This window comes from Puma concolor, chromosome D1 (genome assembly GCF_028749965.1).
Source record: "Puma concolor isolate L17-30 chromosome D1, mPumCon1.1.hap2, whole genome shotgun sequence".
Taxonomy (NCBI): Eukaryota; Metazoa; Chordata; class Mammalia; order Carnivora; family Felidae; genus Puma; species Puma concolor.
This window is the reverse complement of record NC_141676.1, coordinates 61,129,588-61,147,399: the sequence shown is the minus strand read 5'-3', so window position 1 is coordinate 61,147,399 and position 17,812 is coordinate 61,129,588. Positions and strand designations below refer to the sequence as shown.

Here is a 17,812-nt window from a genome sequence, read left to right as displayed (position 1 = left end):
CACACACACACACACACACACACACACATAAAATAAGAATTGACCAAGAATCAAATCAGAGAATGCAAAACTACTGTACCAATATCTACCAGTGCCTTGGTAACTGCTGCCTGCGCTGGTCTGAAGGAGGGGCTGTCTGGTTTCATCAGTGTCCATCTTGCTCTAGTAGATACGCAATTACCAGGCATGGAGGGGCATGGTTTGGTGTAGGTGGGTACCACCTCCACTGTGGGCCCAATGTCTGTTCCCTGAAACCCCACCTTGTTGGTGATGGGAGAAAAATGGCAACACCCCAGTCTCTCCTCCTCAGACCGGGTGTCCCAAACCATTCTATTCAGGCTATCCTCACAGTGCCTCGAGGGCGTGAGTAGGCTGATTCTGTTCCGCTCCCCAGTCTCCTGTGCCTCCCAGGTGTTCAGCTGGGATTCAAACCCCAATGTCTTAAAGGATCCCACTCCATGTGCCCTGGTTCTGGGGAAGAGCTGCTCTGCCCAGCTACTAAGGGCCTCTGGCTCCACACAGTGCCAAGAGGATGCCAGCTGGCCACTATGTCTTGCTCCACTGGCTCCCGTGCCTCCCTGGTGCTTGGCTGGGATTCGAACCCCAATGACTTAAAGGATCCCACTCCACGTGCCTTAGTTCTGGTGTACTGTCACTCTGGGGTACTGTCACAAAGGGCCTCTGGGTGGCAGGGGGTGGGGGTGGGATGCAGGGTCTTTTGTCCTTGGAGTGGCTATTTTCCTTCTTCTCACAGCACTCAAGGGAGAGGTTGCTCTCTCCAACTGCACCTGGGAGCTAGATACTGAGCCTGGGGCTGACTCCCCTCCTCCCCAGGCACTCGAACAGGGCGGAGAAAGCCCCACAGTTAGAAATTGGTTCTTTCTCTGTTTTTTTTCCGATCCCAGTTACCTGATTTTTTTCTTGTCCAAATACAATCCTGCACTTCCACAGCCTCTCTTTCTCTTCCTTTTGTCTCTCCACAGAAGGGGATCCCTCCCCTCTGTTCCTACGCTGCCCGTTTTATCTCTGCCAGTTTGCAATCACACACCTATGACCCAACCCGTTGTCCCGTTATAATGTAAACCACATCTTCTTTTTTTTTTTTTTTCAACGTTTATTTATTTTTGGGACAGGGAGAGACAGAGCATGAATGGGGGAGGGTCAGAGAGAGAGGGAGACAGAGAATCAGAAACAGGCTCCAGGCTCTGAGCCATCAGCCCAGAGCCTGACGCGGGGCTCGAACTCACGGACCGCAAGATCGTGACCTGGCTGAAGTCGGACGCTTAACTGACTGCGCCACCCAGGCTCCCCAAACCACATCTTCTTTATCCATTCATCAGTTGATGGACATTTGGGCTCTTTACATAATTGGGCTATTGTTGATAGTGTTGCTATAAACATTGGGGTGCATATGCCCCTTTGAATCAGCATTTTTTTGCATCCTTTGGATAAATTCCTAGTAGTGCAATTGCTGGGTCATAGGGTAGTTCTATTTTTAATTTTTTGAGGAAACTCCATACTGTTCTCCAGAGTGGCTGTACCAGTTTTCATTCCCACCAACAGAGCAAAAGGGTTCCCCTTTCTCCACATCCCTGCCAACATTGGTTGTTTTCTGAGTTGTTAATGTTAGCCATTCTGACAGGTAGTGAGGTGGTATCTAATTGTAGTTTTTATTTGTATTTCCCTGATGATGAGTGATGTTAAGCATCCTGTTATGTGTCTGTTTTCTCTCTGGTGTCTTCTCTGGGAAAGTGTCTATTCATGTCTTCTGCCCATTTTCACTTCCCATTTTGTTTTTTTGGGTGTTGAGTTTGGTAAGTTCTTTATAGATTTTGGATACTAACCCTTTATCTAATATGTTATATATCATCTCCCAGTCCATCTGTTGCCTTTCAGTTTTGTTGATTGTTTCCTTTGCTGTGTAGAGCTTTTTATCTTGATGAGGTACAATAGTTCATTTTTGCTTTTATTTCTCTTGTCTCTAGTGACATGTTTTTTTTTTTAAAAATTTTTTTTTTCAACGTTTATTTATTTTTGGGACAGAGAGAGACAGAGCATGAAAGGGCGAGGGGCAGAGAGAGAGGGAGACACAGAATCGGAAACAGGCTCCAGGCTCTGAGCCATCAGCCCAGAGCCCGACGCGGGGCTCGAACTCACGGACCGCGAGATCGTGACCTGGCTGAAGTCGGATGCTTAACCGACTGCGCCACCCAGGCGCCCCTCTAGTGACATGTTTAATACGAAGTTGCTGTGGCATACATGAAAGAGGTTGCTGCCTATTTTCTCAGGCAGGATTTTGGTTTCCTGTCTCACATTTAGGTCTTACATCCATTTTGAACTTAATGTTCTGTATGGTGTGAGAAAGTGGTCCAGTTTCATTCTTTTGAATGTCGCTGTCCAGTTCTCTCAGCACCATTAGCTAAAGAGACTGTCTTTTTTCCATTGGTTACTCTTTCCTGCTCTGTCGATAATAAGTTGGCCATATATTTGTGAGTCCATTTCTGGGTTCTCTATTCCACTGATCTACGTGTCTACTTTTGTGCCAGTACCATACGGTCTTGATGATTACAGCTTTGTAATACAGCTTAAAATACAGGTGATGCTTCCAGCTTTGGTTTTCTTTTTCAATATTACTTTGACTATTCAGGGTCTTTTGTGGTTCCATACAAATTTTGGGATTGTTTGTTCTAGCTCTGTGAAGAATGCTGGTGGTATATTAATAGGGATTACATTGAATGTGTAGATTGCTTTGGGCAGTATCAACATTTTATAACAATATCTGTTTTTCCAATCCATGAGCATGGAATAGTTTTCCATTTCTTTGTGTATTCTTCAATTTCTTTCATAAACGTTCTGTAGTTTTCAGCATACAGACCTTTTACATCTTTGGTTAGGTTTATTCCTAGTTATGTTATGGTTTTTGCTGTAATTGTAAATGGGATCAATTCCTTGATATCTCTTTCTGCTGCTTGATTATTAGTGTATAGAAATGTAACTGATTTCTGTACATTGATTTTATCCTGTGACTTTGCTGAATTCATGTATCAGCTCCAGCAGCTTTTTGGTGGAGTCTTTTGGGCTTTCCATGTAGAGTATCATGTCATCTGCGAAGAGTGAAAGTTTGACTTCTATTTGCCAATTTGGATGCCTTTTATTTTGTTTTGTTATCTGATTGCTGAGGTTAGAACTTCCAACACTATATTGAACAACAGTGGTGACAGTGGACATCCTGTCATGTTCCTGATCTTAGGGGAAAAGCTCTCAGTTTTTCCCCATTGAGGATGATATTACCTGTGGGACATTCATATATGGCTTTTATGATGTTAAAGTATGTTCCTTCTATCCTGACTTTCTTGAGGGTTTTTATCAAGAAAGGATGCTGTATTTTGTCAAATGCTTTTTCTGCATCTGTTGAAAGGATCATATGGTTCTTATCCTTTCTTCTGTTAATGAGGTGTATCACATCGATTGATTTGTGAATACTGAATGAATCCTGCATCCCAGGCATCAATCCCATTTGATCATGGTGAATAATTCTTTTAATACACTGTGACTTTGAAGTGCTAGTATCTTGGTGAGAATTTTTGCATCCAGCTTCCTCAGGGGTATTGGCCTGTAATTCTCCTTTTTAGTGGGGCCTTTGTCTGGTTGTGGAATCAAGGTAATGCTGGCTTCATAAAACGAGTTTGGAAGCTTTCCTTCCATTTCTATTTTTTGGAACAGTTTGAGAATAATAGGTATTAACCCTGCTTTAAATGTCTGGTAAATTTTCCCTGGGAAGCCATCTGGCCCAGGACTCTTATTTGTTGGGAGATTTTTGACAACCCATTCAATTTCTTTGCTGGTTAGGGTCTGTTCAAATTTCCTATTTTTTCCCATTTGGGTTTTGGGAGTGTGTGAGGGTATAGGAATTTGCCCGTTTCTTCCAGGTTGTCCAGTTTGTTGGCATATAAGTTTTCATAGTATTCTCTTATAATTGTATTTCTGTGGTGTTGGTTGCGATCATTCCTCTTTCATTTGTGATTTTATCTATTTGGGTCCTCTCTCTTTTCTTTTTGAGAAGTCTGGCTAGGGAGTTATCAATTTTGTTTATTCTTTCAAAACCCAGTTCTTAGTTTCATTGATCAGTTCTGCGGGGGGGGGGGGTTGTTGTTGTTTGGATTCCATATCATTTATTTCTCCTCTAATCTTTCTTCTTTCCCTTCTTTGGCTGGCTTTGGGCTTTATTTGCTGCTGCTTTTCTAGCTCCTCCAAGTGTAAGGTTAGGTTGTGTATTTGGGACCTTTCTTGCTTCTTGAGACAGGCCTGAAATGCAATGTATTTTCCTCTTAGGACTGCCTTTGCTGCATCCCAAAGGGTTTGGTCTGTCATGTTTACATTTTCATTTGCTTCCATGTATCTTTTAATTTCTTCTTTAATTTCTCGGTTAACCCATTTATTCTTAAGTGGGATGTGTTCTTTAACCTCCATGTATCTGGGTGCTTTCCAAATTTTTTCTTGTGGTTGATTTCAAGTTTCATAGCATTGTGATCTGAAAATACACATGGTATGATCTCAATCTTTCTGTACCTTTTGAGGGCTGTTTTGTGACCCAAAATATGATCTATTCTGGAGAATATTCCATGTGCACCCGAGAAGAATGTGTATTCTGCTGCTTTAGGATGGAATGTTCTGAATATATCTGTTAAGTCCATCTGATCCAGTGTGTCATCAGAGCCATTGTTTCCTTGTTGATTTTCTGCTTAGATGATCTGTCCACTGTTGTAGGTGGAGTATTAAAGTCTCCTACACTAGTGGTATTATTATCAATAAGTTTGCTTATGTTTATGCTTAACTGATGTATGTATTTGGGTGCTTCAAGCTGGGGACATAAATGTTTGCAATTGTTAGGTCTTCTTGATGGATAGACCCCTTCAATTATAATATAATGCCTTTCTTCATCTCTTGTTCAGTCTTTGTTTTGAAACCTAGTTTGTCTGATATAAGTACGACCTCTCTGGCTTTCTTTCCATGTCCATTAGGATGATAGATGGTTCTCCATCCCCTCACTTTTAATCTGCAGGTGTCCTTAAGTCTAAAATGAGTCTCTTGTAGGGGCGCCTGGGTGGCTCAGTCGGTTAAGTGGCCGACTTCGGCTTGGGTCATGATCTCGCAGTCTGTGAGTTCAAGCCCCGCGTCAGGCTCTGTGCTGACAGCTCAGAGCCTGGAGCCTGTTTCAGATTCTGTGTCTGCCTCTCTCTGACCCTCCCCCGTCCATGCTCTGTCTCTCTCTGTCTCAAAAAGAAATAAACGTTAAAAAAATTTTAAAAAAATGAGTCTCTTGTAGGCAGTGTGTGTATATATATACATATATACACACACATACATACATACACACACATATATACATATATATGTGCTGATATATATATGCAGATATAGATATAGATATATAGATATATATCTTGCTTTTTGTCCATTCTGATACCCTATGTCTTTTGATTGGAGCATCGAGTCCATTTACGTTCAGAGTGATTATTGAAAGGTATGAATTTAGTGCCATTGTGTTATCTGAAGACTTTGTGTTTCTGGTGATGTTCTCTGGTCCTTTGTAGTCTTTGCTGCTTTCCACTCAGAGAGTTCCCCTTACAGTTTCTTGCAGGGCTGGTTTAGTGGTCAGACTCCTTTAGTTTTTGTTTGTCTTGGAAAGTCATTCTCTCTCCTATCCTCAATGACTGCCTTGCTGAACAAAGGATTCTTGGCTCTGTATTGTTCCTATTCAGCACACTGAATATTTCTTGCCACTTCCTTCTGACCTGCCAGGTGTCAGTGGACAGGTCTGCTACTAACCTTATGTGTCTACCCTTGTAGGTTAAGGACCTGTTGTTCCTAGCTACTTTCAGAATTCTCTCTTTATCTCTGTATTTTGCAATTACAAACCTTTTTTATTTATTTATCTTTGTATGTCATGGTGTTGGCCTGTTTCTGTTGATTTTGAACGTAGTTCTCTGTGCCTCTTGGACTTAGATGCCTGTGTCCTTCCCCAGATTAGGGAAGTTCTCAGCTATACTCTGTTCAAATAAACCTTCTGCTCCTTTTTCTCACTCTTCTTCTTCTGGGACTCTTATGGTATGTTTCATTTCATGGAATCACTTAGTTCTCTAATTCTCCCCTCATGATCTAGTAATTTCCTTTCCCTCTTTTTTTAGCTTCATTATTTTCCATAATTTTATCTTCTATTTCACCTATTCTCTCCTCTGCATCTTCCACCCTAGCTGTCACTGTATCTAGTTTATTTTGTATCTCAGTTATGGCATTTTTTGATTTGTCCTGACTAGTTCTTAGGTCTCTGATCTCTGCAGCAAGGGTTTCTCTCATGTCTTCTATGCTCTTTTCAAGCTGCTATTAGTCTAATGACTGTTGTTCTAAAGTCTTGTTCAGATATGTTCAAATATATACCTGTTTTGAGCAATTCTTTGTGATTTCTTCTTGACCTTTCTTTTGAGGAGAATTCCTCTGTCTTGTTATTTTGGCTTATTTTCTGTCTTTTGCGTGTTTTAAAAGCTTGTTATGTGTTCTGCACCTAAGAATACTTCTATATGAAAAAGGTGTCATACACTGTCCAGTGCCTGGCACTCCAGGAAGTGTTTTTGGTGTATGTTATGTGCACTCTGCTGTTGTGGTTTGGCTGCTCTATCCCATTGTTCAGTCCTCTGCAGAGCTCCTCCTTGCTTGTAGCGGGGGAGTGTTTGCACCTTCAACCATATGTGCTTTGAATTGTTTGTCGAAATAACCTTGGGGGGAAAAAAGGAAAAGGGAGGGGTAAACTTGATCCTATAAAAAGAGAAAAATGGAAGGGGAGAAAAGAAATCCAAACAAAGAATCACAAAAGTATAAGGCTAAATTCAGAGAAAGAAACAGGAAATTAAGATGAAAGAGAGAAGGTGGAAAAAGAATAGAGTAAAAATGTCTGATAAAAAATTAATATATATACATATAATAACATTTGACCAAAAACATGTCAGAAACTATGAGCCCGATTCCAAAAGAAAAAAAAAAAGGAGAAGGTAAAAAGAAATAGAAAAGCAAAGAAAAAAAAAAAAAAACAGTTGTCTGCTGATGCCTGGGACTGGTGGCTGTGCTGGTCTGGAGGAGAGGCCAGCTGCATTGGATCAGTCTTGGCTCCCAGTAAATAAGCAGTTGCCAGGTACAGAGGGGTGGGGTTTGGTGTAATTGGTCCCGCCTCCACTGGGGGCCACTGTGCTGCTCTCTGAAGTCCGACAGTGTTGGTGTTGGGGAGAAAAATGGTAACACTCCACTGTCTCCTCCCCAGACCAGATATCTCAACCCACGCTGTTCAGGCAGCTCTCATAGAATAGTAAGGGTGCTCAGTTTTCCCTGTTCTACAGTTCTCCCACATCTTCTACCCTGGGCTGGGATTCAAAACCTAAAATCGTAAAGGACCCAGCTTGGTGCAGCTCTTTTCCCTCCATTCTGGAGTAGAGCCACCCTGCCCTGCTGATAAAAAGGCCTTTGGCTGCACCTGCAGGCTCTTTTGTCCTTGGGGAGGCAATAAGCCCTCTTCCCAAAGTATTCTGGGAAGGGGACTATTCTCTCCCAGGGCACCCCTGAGATTGCCACGCCGCAGTATATACTCCTGGGCCAGCTCCCTCCTCCCCAGGAGCGTGCTTCACAGTTCTGGAGAAAGTCACGCACTTCTGAAACCTCCGAGTTTCAGCTCCTGAGGCTGTTTGCAAAAGAAAAACTGGAACTCTCTGTATTTCTTGTTCCTCAGTCTATGGTCCAGAGAGGTTTTCCTCTTGTGCTGAGTAACAGCATTTTCACAGCTCCTCTCTCCCTCTCTCTCTCTCTCTCTCTCCCTTTTGTGTCTCCACAGAAGGGGATCCCTCTCCTCTGTGCCTATGCCATTTTATCTCCCCCAATTCACATCTGCATACCTCATTCCTGCCAATCTGCCTCCCTCTAACTGTGGAGATCCTTCTGGCCCTCCGCAGTTTGATTTCCTGGGTGCTCCAAGTAATCTGACCTCAAAAGAGCTGTGTTTGGGGGACGAGGAAAGTCACAGTTTCCCTACTTCTCTACCATCTTCACTCCCTTCCACCAAACCTAGTTTTATGTAATAAGTAAATTGATCTTTCTACTTGGCTTAAAAATGGAGCCCTAGTGACTTAGTTTAAAATGACTCAGTGTTGATCATTCTGGATCATATTTTCCTTGGCCTCAATATACCTTTACAATCTCTAGATTCACATCCTCTTTAATATCCACTGGGTGTCTAAGAGAAATCTCAAATGTATCATTCCCCAAACAGTTGAACTCCTGATCTTCCACCCTCAAAACCTGCTTTACTGCATCTTTCCAGAGAAAGGCAATTATATTTGTTTCCTTAGGCCAAATTCTTGAAGTCATCCCTAAATCCTTTCCCTTGCACACGCCACATCCAATCCATTGGCAAATTTTGTTGATTATACTTTTTAAAGTATTTTCAGATTCAGTTATTTCTCACCATCTCCACTGCTACCAGCCTGGACCGAGCCTATCATCATCTTGCACTTGGGTCGTTGGAGTAGTTTTCTTTTTTTTTTTTAATTTATTTTGAGACAGACAGAGTGAGCAGGGAAGGGGCAGAGAGAGAGGGGGACAGAGAATCTGAAGCAGGCTCTGCACTAACAGCAGAGAGCCCTGTGTGGGACTTGAACTCACAAACTGCGAGATCATGACCTGAGCCAAAGTCAGACTCTCAACCGACTGAGCCACCCAGGCACCCCAATGGAGTAATCTTAATTGGTCTCTATACTTCTACTTTTGTCCATCTTTCCCCATCTCTATCCCCTTAGTTTGTTTCCAGCACAGCAGGTAGAGTGATCCAGTTAAAACCTAAGATAACGTCACTTCTCATTCCTTGCTCTTATTTTTCAGTGGCTCCCTATTTCACTTGGAATAAAAGCCAGTCCTAAGAATGGCCGAGGATGTCCTATATCACTCTGCTGAAGGCACATTGATCGCATTTCTCCTCAAACATCTAAGGTACTCTTGCCTCAGGGCCTTTGTACATGCTATCCATTGCCTGGAATCACTTGCCTCAGGCACCCAAAAGGGCTCACTCTCTTAGCCACTTCAGGTTTGGGCTCAGATAACACTTAGAAAGGTCTACCCTGAAAAATCTTATTTAAAATTGCCAACTCACTCTTACCCTTACTCTGATCAATCACTTTCCCATAGCATTTTTCACCTCCTGACATGCTGTTACTTATTTAATAGTCTCTTCCTCCTTCAGTGACAATGTAAGCTCCATGATGGAAGGGATTTTTTTTAGTTGTTCACTCACTGATGCATCTTCAACACCTAAAACAAAGCCCAGTGTATAGACAAAACTCAATAAATATTTTGAATGAAATACTAGAAAGTTTTTAAAAGCAGCTTTATTGTGGAATAGTTAACATATCATAAACTACAGATATTTAAAATGTAATATTTAATAAGCTTTTAGTAATAAATCATTACCACAACCAAGAAAATGAACAAATACATCACCAATAAAAGTTTTCTCACTGCCTCTTGCCCTTCTCTGAATACCACAAACCCAGGGACCACTGACCTGCTTTCTGTCACTATAGTTGCATTTTAAGAATTGTATATAAACTGAATCAGTAATGCATAGTTTTTGACTAGCTTCTTTCACTCAGCATAATTATTATGAGATTCTCCCATGCTGTTATATCAGTAGTTTATTCCTTTTTATTGCTGAATGGTATTCCATTGTATGGATACACCACAATTTGTCTAGCCATCCGTTGTTAGACATCTGGGTTTCTGGTTTGGGGCTCTTATAAGAATTTACAAATGCTATCAAATATTTGTGTGCATTGTATATATCTTTGTGTGGACATAACACTTTCATTTCTCTTGAGTAAATGCCTAGAAGTACAATAGCTAGAGCAATGTTGAGTGTATGTTTAACTTTTTTTTTTTTTTTTTTGAGAGAGTGAGCACAAGTGGTGTAGGGGCAGAGAGAAGGGTAGGGGGGCAGAGGATCCCAAGCAGCCTTCTCCACTGACAGCAGAGAGCCTCATGAAGGGCTTGAACTCATGAACCATGAGATCATGACTTAAACTGAAGTCAGACACTTGTTTAACCAACCAAGCCAGCTAGGCACCCCTGTATGTTTAACTTCTTAAGAAATTGCAAAATTGATTTGCAGAGCAGTTGTACCATTTTATATTCCCACCAGCAGTGTATGAGAGTTCTGTTTTCAACATCTTTACCAACATTTGGTTTGGTCACTCTTTTTCATCTTAACCATTCTAGTACATGTGGAGTGGAATCTCACTGTGATTTACAGTTGCATTTCTGTAATGTTTAATAATGTTGAGCATCTTTTCTTGTGCTTACTTGCCATCTACATCTCTTTGGGGAAGTGTCTGTTCAAATCTTTTGTCCTTTTTATAGTGAGTTTTATTATTAGTTTTGTGACATACTTATATATTTAGATATACATCCTTTATCAGATATATGTGTTACACATAATTTCTTCTAGGTTATGCCTAGTCTTTTCATCCTAATGGTACCAGTCTTCAGAAGGGCAGAGGTTTTTAGTTTAGAGTAAATGTACTTATTACATATTTTCTTTTTCTTTTCTTTTAGTTTATTTATTTATTTATTTAGAGAGTAAGCAGTGTAGGGACAGAGAGAGAGGGGAGAGAGAGAATCCCAAGCAGGCTCTATACTCTCAGTATAGAGCCCCATGTGGGGCTCGAACTCATGAACCATGAGATCATGACCTGAGCCAAAACCAATAGTCAGACACTTAACTGAGCCACCCAGGTGCCCCTCAGATTTTTTCTTATATAAATCATGGGGTTTAAAAAAATTTTTTTATATTTATTTTTGAGAGAGAGAGAGAAGGAGAGTGCAAGCAGGGGAGAGGCGGGGGGTGGGGGGCGCAGAGGGAGACACAGAATCCAAAGCAGTCTCCAAGCTCTGAGCTGTCAGCACAGAGCCCAAGGCGGGGCTCGAACCCATCAACCATGAGATCATGACCTGAGCCAAAGTCATGCGCTGAACCAACTGAGCCACCCAGGAGCCCCTATAAATCATGGTTTTGATGTCATTTCTAAGATCTTTGCTTACCTAAGGTAGATTTTCTCCTAAGTTTTTTTCCCCCATGAAGTTTTATAGTTTTGGGTTTTATATTTAGGTCCATAATCCATTTGAATTAAGTTTTGTATATAGTACAAGGTATAGACTTAAGTTTTGGGGTTTTTGGCATAGTTATTCCAGCACCATTTGTTTAAAAGACTATTATTTCTTCACTGAATTGCCTTTGCACCTTTATAAGAAATCAATTCTCTTCGTATGTGTGAGTCTATTTCTGAACTCTTGATTCTGTTCCATGTATCTGCTTGACTCCATGACAAAATCATATTTCCTTGATTACTATAGCTTCATAGTAAGTCTTGAAATCAGGTAGTGTTAATTCTTCTTTGTCCCTTGGGTTAGAAGTATGTTAGGTTTCCAAATGGTATTTTCCAGATATCTTTATGTTACTGATTTCTAACTTAATTCTATATGGTCTATATGGTCACATACTTTATGTGACTTAAATCCTTTAAAATTTATTGGTGCTATTTCTGTGACCCAGAATATGGTCTGTCTTGGTAAATGTCCATGTGCACTTGAAAAGAATGTGCACTTTGCTATCATTGGGTGGAATGTTCTGTAAATGTCAATGGGATCTAGTTGGTTAGTAGTGTTTTTTATTTTGTTTTGCTTTTTAAGTATATTTGATTCACAATGTTACATTAGTTTCAGGTGTACAACTTAGTGATTCAACTTCTCTATACATTGTTATGCTCACCACAAATGTAGCTACCATCTGTCACCATACAAGGCTATTATAATAAAATTGACTATATTCCCTATGTTGTACCTTTCATCTCTGTGACTTATCCACTCTGTATCTGGAACCTGTGCCTCCCACTTTCCTTCACCCACCTTGCCAGAGGGGAGAGGTTAGGTGTGAGGGGGGATGGGCACTCATCAGTTTGTTATAATTATGGGTGTTTTTCTGCTTTTTTCATTTGTGTTTTAGAGTCTACATATTAAATGAAATCATATGGTATTTGTCTTTGACCTATTTCACTTAGCATGTAATACCCTTTAGTTCCATCCATTGTTGCAAATGTCAATTTCTCATTCTGTTTTATGGCTGAATATTCCCCTGTATATATATACTACTACTACTACTTATCCATTCATCTATCGGTGGACACTTATATTGTTTCCATATCATGGCTATTGTAAATAGAGCTGCAGTAAACGTAGGAGTGTATAGATCTTTTTGAATTAGTGTTTTAGTTTTGTTTGGTTAAATACCCAATAGTGGAATTAATGGATCGTGTAATATTTCTATTTTTAATTTTTTGAGTAACTTCTGTATTGTTTCCCACAAGAGCTGAACCAGTTTACAAACTGACCAACAGTGCATGAGGGTTCCTTGTTCTCTGTCTCCTCACCAAGATTTGTTACTCTCTTTTTGATTCTAGCCATTCTGATAGGTATAAAGTGATGTCTCATTGTGGTTTTTAAGTTACAGTCCTTTCACCTCCTTGGTTAAGTTTATCTCTAGGTGTTTTTTTTTTTTTTGGTGTGAAATTGTAAATGGAATTGTTTTCTTAATTTCTCTATTTCATCATTAATGTATAGAAACACAGTGAATTTCTGCATATTAATTTTGTGTCCTGCAACTTTACTGAATTCATATACCACTTCTAATAGTTTTTTGATGGAGTCTTCAGAGTTTTCTATGTGTAGTATCATGTCATTTGCAAATAGTTTTTACTTTGTATCAGTTTGGATACCTTTCATTTCTTGTCTCATTGCTGTGAGTAGGACTTCCAGTACTATGTTGAATAAAAGTGACAACAATGGGCATTATTGTCTTGTTCCTGATCTTAGAGGAAAAGCTGTTTTTCACCATTGACCATGATGTTAGCTCTGGGCTTGTCATATATAGCCTTTATTATGTTAAGCTATGATCCCTCTAAACCCACTTTGTTGAGAGTGTTTATCATGAACACGTTTAGTTTTGTGAAATGCTTTTTTGTCTTGACTGAGATGAGCATATGATTTTTATTCTTCATTTTGTTATTGTGATGTATTACATTGATTTGTGGATATTGAGCCATCTTTGCATCCCTGGAATAAATCCCATCGATTGTGGTGAATGATCCTGTTGATGTATTGTTGGGTGTAGTTTGCTAATACTTTGTAGAGGATTTTTGCATCTACATTCATCAGGGATATTGGTCTATTGATATTGGATATTGATTTTTGTAGTGTCTTTGTCTGGTTTTGGTGTCAGGATAATGCTGGCCTCAAAGAATGAATCTGGAATCTTTCTTCCCTTTCCTATTTTTTTTTTTTAATAGTTTGAGAAGAATAGTTATTAGCTCTTTAAATGTTTGGTGGAATTCACTGGTGAGTCCATCTGGTCCTAGACTTTTGTTTGTTGGGAGTTTTTTGATTACTGATTCCATTTTGTTACTAGTCAGATTTTTTCTTTTTGATTCGGTTTTGGAAGATTGTATGTTTCTAGGAATTTATCCATTTCTTCTATGTTGACCAGTATCTTGGCATGTAATTTTTCATAGTAGTAGTCTCTTATAATCCTTTGTATTTCTGTGGTGTCATTTGTTGCTTCCCTTCTTTCATTTCTGATTTTGTTTCAGTTCTCTCTTTCTTGATGAGGCTGGCTAAAGGTTTATCAATTTTGCTTATCTTTTCAAAAAGCCAGTTCTGGTTTCATTGATTTTTTAAAAGATTTTTAACTATTGTTTATTGACTTTATAATTCAGCTTTTTAAAATTCAAGTATAATTAACATACAGCATTATATTAGTTTCAGATATACAATATCATTGATCTTTTCTATTGGTTTTTAGTCTTTATTTCATTATTATTTTTTTTTACATCATATTTTAAATTTTTTTTTCAACGTTTATTTATTTTTGGGACAGAGAGAGACAGAGCGTGAACGGGGGAGGGGCAGAGAGAGAGGGAGACACAGAATCGGAAACAGGCTCCAGGCTCTGAGCCATCAGCCCAGAGCCCGACGCGGGGCTCGAACTCACGGACCGCGAGATCGTGACCTGGCTGAAGTCGGACGCTTAACCGACTGCGCCACCCAGGCGCCCCTAGTCTTTATTTCATTAATTTATACTCTAATCTTTATTATTTCCTTCCTTCTAACTTTGGGCTTTGTTCTTGTTTTTATAGTTCCTTTAAGGTTAGACTGAGAGTTCTCTTGTTTATTGAGATAAGCCTGTATCATTTTAAATTTCCCTTAGAACTGCGTTTGCTGGGTCCCAAAGATTTTGGACCACTGTGTTTTTATAGTTTCATTTGTCTCCGTGTATTTTTTAAAATTTCCTCTTTGACTTCTTCACTGATCCATTCATTGTTTAGTGGCATATTGTTTAGCCTCCATGTATTTGTGTTTCTTCCATTTTTTTCTTATAGTTGATTTTAATTATCTACTGTGTACAGAAAATATGCATGATATAATTTCAGTATTTTTAAATTTATCAAGACTTATTTTGTGGCCTAACACATGATCTGTCCTGGTGAATGTTCCATGTGCACTTGAAAAGAATGTGCATTCTGGTTTGGGATGGAATGTTCTGTATTTATCTATAAAGTCCATCTGGTCTAATGTGTTGTTCAGTGCCACAATTTCCTTGTTAGTTTTCTGTCTGGATTGTCTATCCATTTATGTAAGTAGGGTGTTAAAGTTCTCTATTATTATTCCCTACTGTCAATTTCTCCTTTTATAAGTGTTAAAATTTCCTCTATGTATATAGGTGCTCCAGTGTTGGGTGCACGGATATTTACAATTGTTATATCCTCTTGCTGGATTGATCCCTGTATCATTGTGCAATGACCTTTTTTGTGTCTTGTAAGTATTGCTACCCTGGCTTTTTTCCCCTGATATTTGCATGGAATATATTTTTCCATCCCTTCACTTTCATTCTGTATGTGTCTTTAGGTCTGAAGTGAGTCTCTTGTAGGCAACATATACATGGGTCTTGATTTTTTTTATCCATTCCATCACCCTACGCATTTGATTAGAGCATTTACACTATGTACATTTAATCATTGATAGTTGCGTACTTATTGCCATTTTGTTAACTGTTTTATGGGTGCTTTTTGTAGCTCTTCTATGTTCCTTTTTTCTCCCATACTCTTTCTTGTGACTGATGACTTTAGTGTATCTATTACAGGTTTTGGGTTTGTGGTTACCATGAAGTTCATATATAACATTCTAAGTATATATCAGTCTGTATTAAGTTGATAGTCACTTAAGTTTGAACACTTTCTAAAGGAATTTTTTAGTTCCACACTCCACGTTTTATGTATATGTTGTCTCTTTCTGTGAGTCCCGTTAACTAATATTTTAGATATAATTGCTCTACTACCATACTGTTTGCTTTTATTCATGAAATATTTTTTCCTTTCACAAGTTTCTTATAATTATGGACTTTTCTACTTAAAGAAGTACCTTTAACATTTCTTCTAAGGCCAGTGTAGTGGCGATGACTTCTTTAGCTTTTGTTTTTCTGGGAAACTCTTTCTCTGTCCTTCAATTCTGAATGATAATCTTGCCAGGTAGAATATTCTCAGGTTGTATGTTTTTTCCTTTCAGCACTTTGAGTAGATCATGCCACTTCCTTCTGGCCTGCAAAGTTTCTGAAAACGCAGATGGCCTTAGGGAGTTTCCCTTGTACATTACTAGTCACTTCTCTCTTGCTGCTTTTTAAATTCTTCCTTTAATCTTTGACATTCAAATTACCATGTGTCACGGTGTGGATCTCATTGGGTTCATCTTGTTTTGAACTCTTTGTGCTTCTTAAACCAGGATGTCTGTTTCCTTCCCTGGGTTGTGGAAGTTTTTAGCTATTTCTTCAAACAAGTTTTCTGGCTCTCTCTCTTCTCCTTCTGGAACCCTTATAATGCAAATATTTGATGTTGCCCAAGAGACCTTAACCTATCCCCATTTTTTAAAATTCTTTTTTCCTTTTGCTGTTCAACTCAGGTGCCCTCCATTACCCTGTCTTCCAGATTACTGCTCTGTTTTTCTACAACCTCTAGTGTATTTTTCATTTAGGTTATTGTGTTCTTAAACTCTGGTCTTTTATGTTTTCTATCTCATTGATGTTCTAAGTTCATCTATTCTCTCCAGGCTGTTGAACACCTTTATAACCATTACTTTGAACTCTTTATCAGGTAGATTGGTTATTTCATGTAGTTCTTTTTATGAGCTTTTGTTCTTTCATTTGCAGCGTATTCCTCTGTCTCCTCATTTTGCTTGACTTTCTGTGTTTATTTCTATGAATGAGGCAGAACACCTACTTCTCCTAAACTTAAAGGAATGGTCTTGTGAATGGTCATCCCTTGTGTAGACTGTATGTGCCTGGTGACTTTGGCTGGCTAGAGCTGTAGCTGGATATGGGTTGAGAGTCCCAGGGCACTCTGGATGACCAAAGCAGAGGTGGAAGCGGGCCGGGGTTGTATCAGGACTCACCATGCAGTTGGTGCCCTGACAGGACTGAAGCCGAAGTAGATGCAAGTCACTGTGTTCCAGGATGCTCAATGCAGGGGGTACCTTGGTGGGGCAGCTAGAGCTGAGGCAGGTATCAGCCAGGAAGTCCCACAGGGCTCTGTGCCAGGAGTACTTCAGCAAGGGAGCCAAAGTGGTGTGGAGCTAGTGTGTTCCAGGGTGCTCTCCACCTATGTCACCTTGGCAAGATGGCTGTAGCTGAGCGGACACTGACCAGGACTGTCCGGGTATGCACTACACTGGTGGGAGTTGGGGGGGGGTGGGGGTGGCGGTGCTACTTTATAGGCAGGGATGGCTTAGGCTGGTGTGGGGTAGGGACCTGGGGCTGACTGAGGCAGTAGGCCAGCTATGCCCAGACCCTGCTTCCATCCACACCTTGATAAAGGTGGAGGAGGAACATAAACCATGGTGTTTTCCAGGTCCTGTGACCTGGAGAGGGTTCCAGCACCTCCCCCCCACCCCCAGTTCAGCAGGGTTCTAGGACTGGTTCCTTTATATCTAGTTGCCCTTTGAAACCAAGGCTTTTTTCTGTGCCTCAGGGCAGACAAGTCTGCTCACAGCCCCTCCGTACTACACCACCTGCCCAGCCACTACAGTTCAGTCTCTGCATGGTTTCTTTGTGGTGAAGAAGCTGTTCAGTCAGCCCTCAGGTTGTCTTCAGGAGGAATTGCTCTATAAATAGGTGTCTGTGGAGGAGGTGAGTTCAGCATCTTCCTACATCACCATCTTGGACCAGAACCAGTAGTTTTTCAGGTGTTCTACATCTTACTGATTTTCTGCCCAGTTCTTTTATTGAGAGTGGGGCATCAAAATCTTCAAATATAATTATAGATTTAGTTCTTTTTGCAGTCTTATCTTTGCTTCATGTGTTTTGAAACACTTAAAAGGTGCATGAACATGTCTTCTTGATAAAATGATCTCTTTAATCATTAGGAAATGAACTTCTTTATCCCTGGTAATATTCTTTGCTCTGAAGCAAAGACATTGCGTGATATTAATAGCAACTTCATCTTTCTTTTCAGTAGTGTTAACAAGGTATTCATTTTTCCAGGCTTTAATTTCAATCTATTTGTATCTAATTTCTTGTAGACTGTGTATAGTTGGGTCTGGGCTTCACTTTTTGGATCGCCACATTCTTGATTTGGTCCCCATAATTCGTCACTACCTTGTTAATATGTTTTTCTTTGTATTGTAT

General features: G+C 40.0%; 1 protein-coding gene and 1 long non-coding RNA gene across 2 annotated transcripts in view; one reads left to right on the top strand and one right to left on the bottom strand.

Annotated features, from left to right (window-relative positions):
- GDPD4 (glycerophosphodiester phosphodiesterase domain containing 4) overlaps positions 1–9,968 on the top strand; it is a 179,749-nt gene extending 169,781 nt beyond the window's left edge. The window contains exon 18 of the mRNA XM_086678387.1: positions 8,920–9,968. Within this exon, the coding sequence (XP_086534513.1) occupies positions 8,920–8,991 (72 nt within the window). The 3' untranslated portion in view covers positions 8,992–9,968. The remainder of the gene's footprint in view (positions 1–8,919) is intronic.
- On the bottom strand, positions 9,404–16,735 carry LOC147576774 (uncharacterized). The gene is made up of 2 exons (XR_015241105.1): positions 14,185–16,735; positions 9,404–13,928 (listed from the first exon to the last, which is right to left on the bottom strand). It is a non-coding gene; the product is annotated as an uncharacterized LOC147576774 (long non-coding RNA).
- Between the last annotated feature and the right edge of the window lie 1,077 nt (positions 16,736–17,812).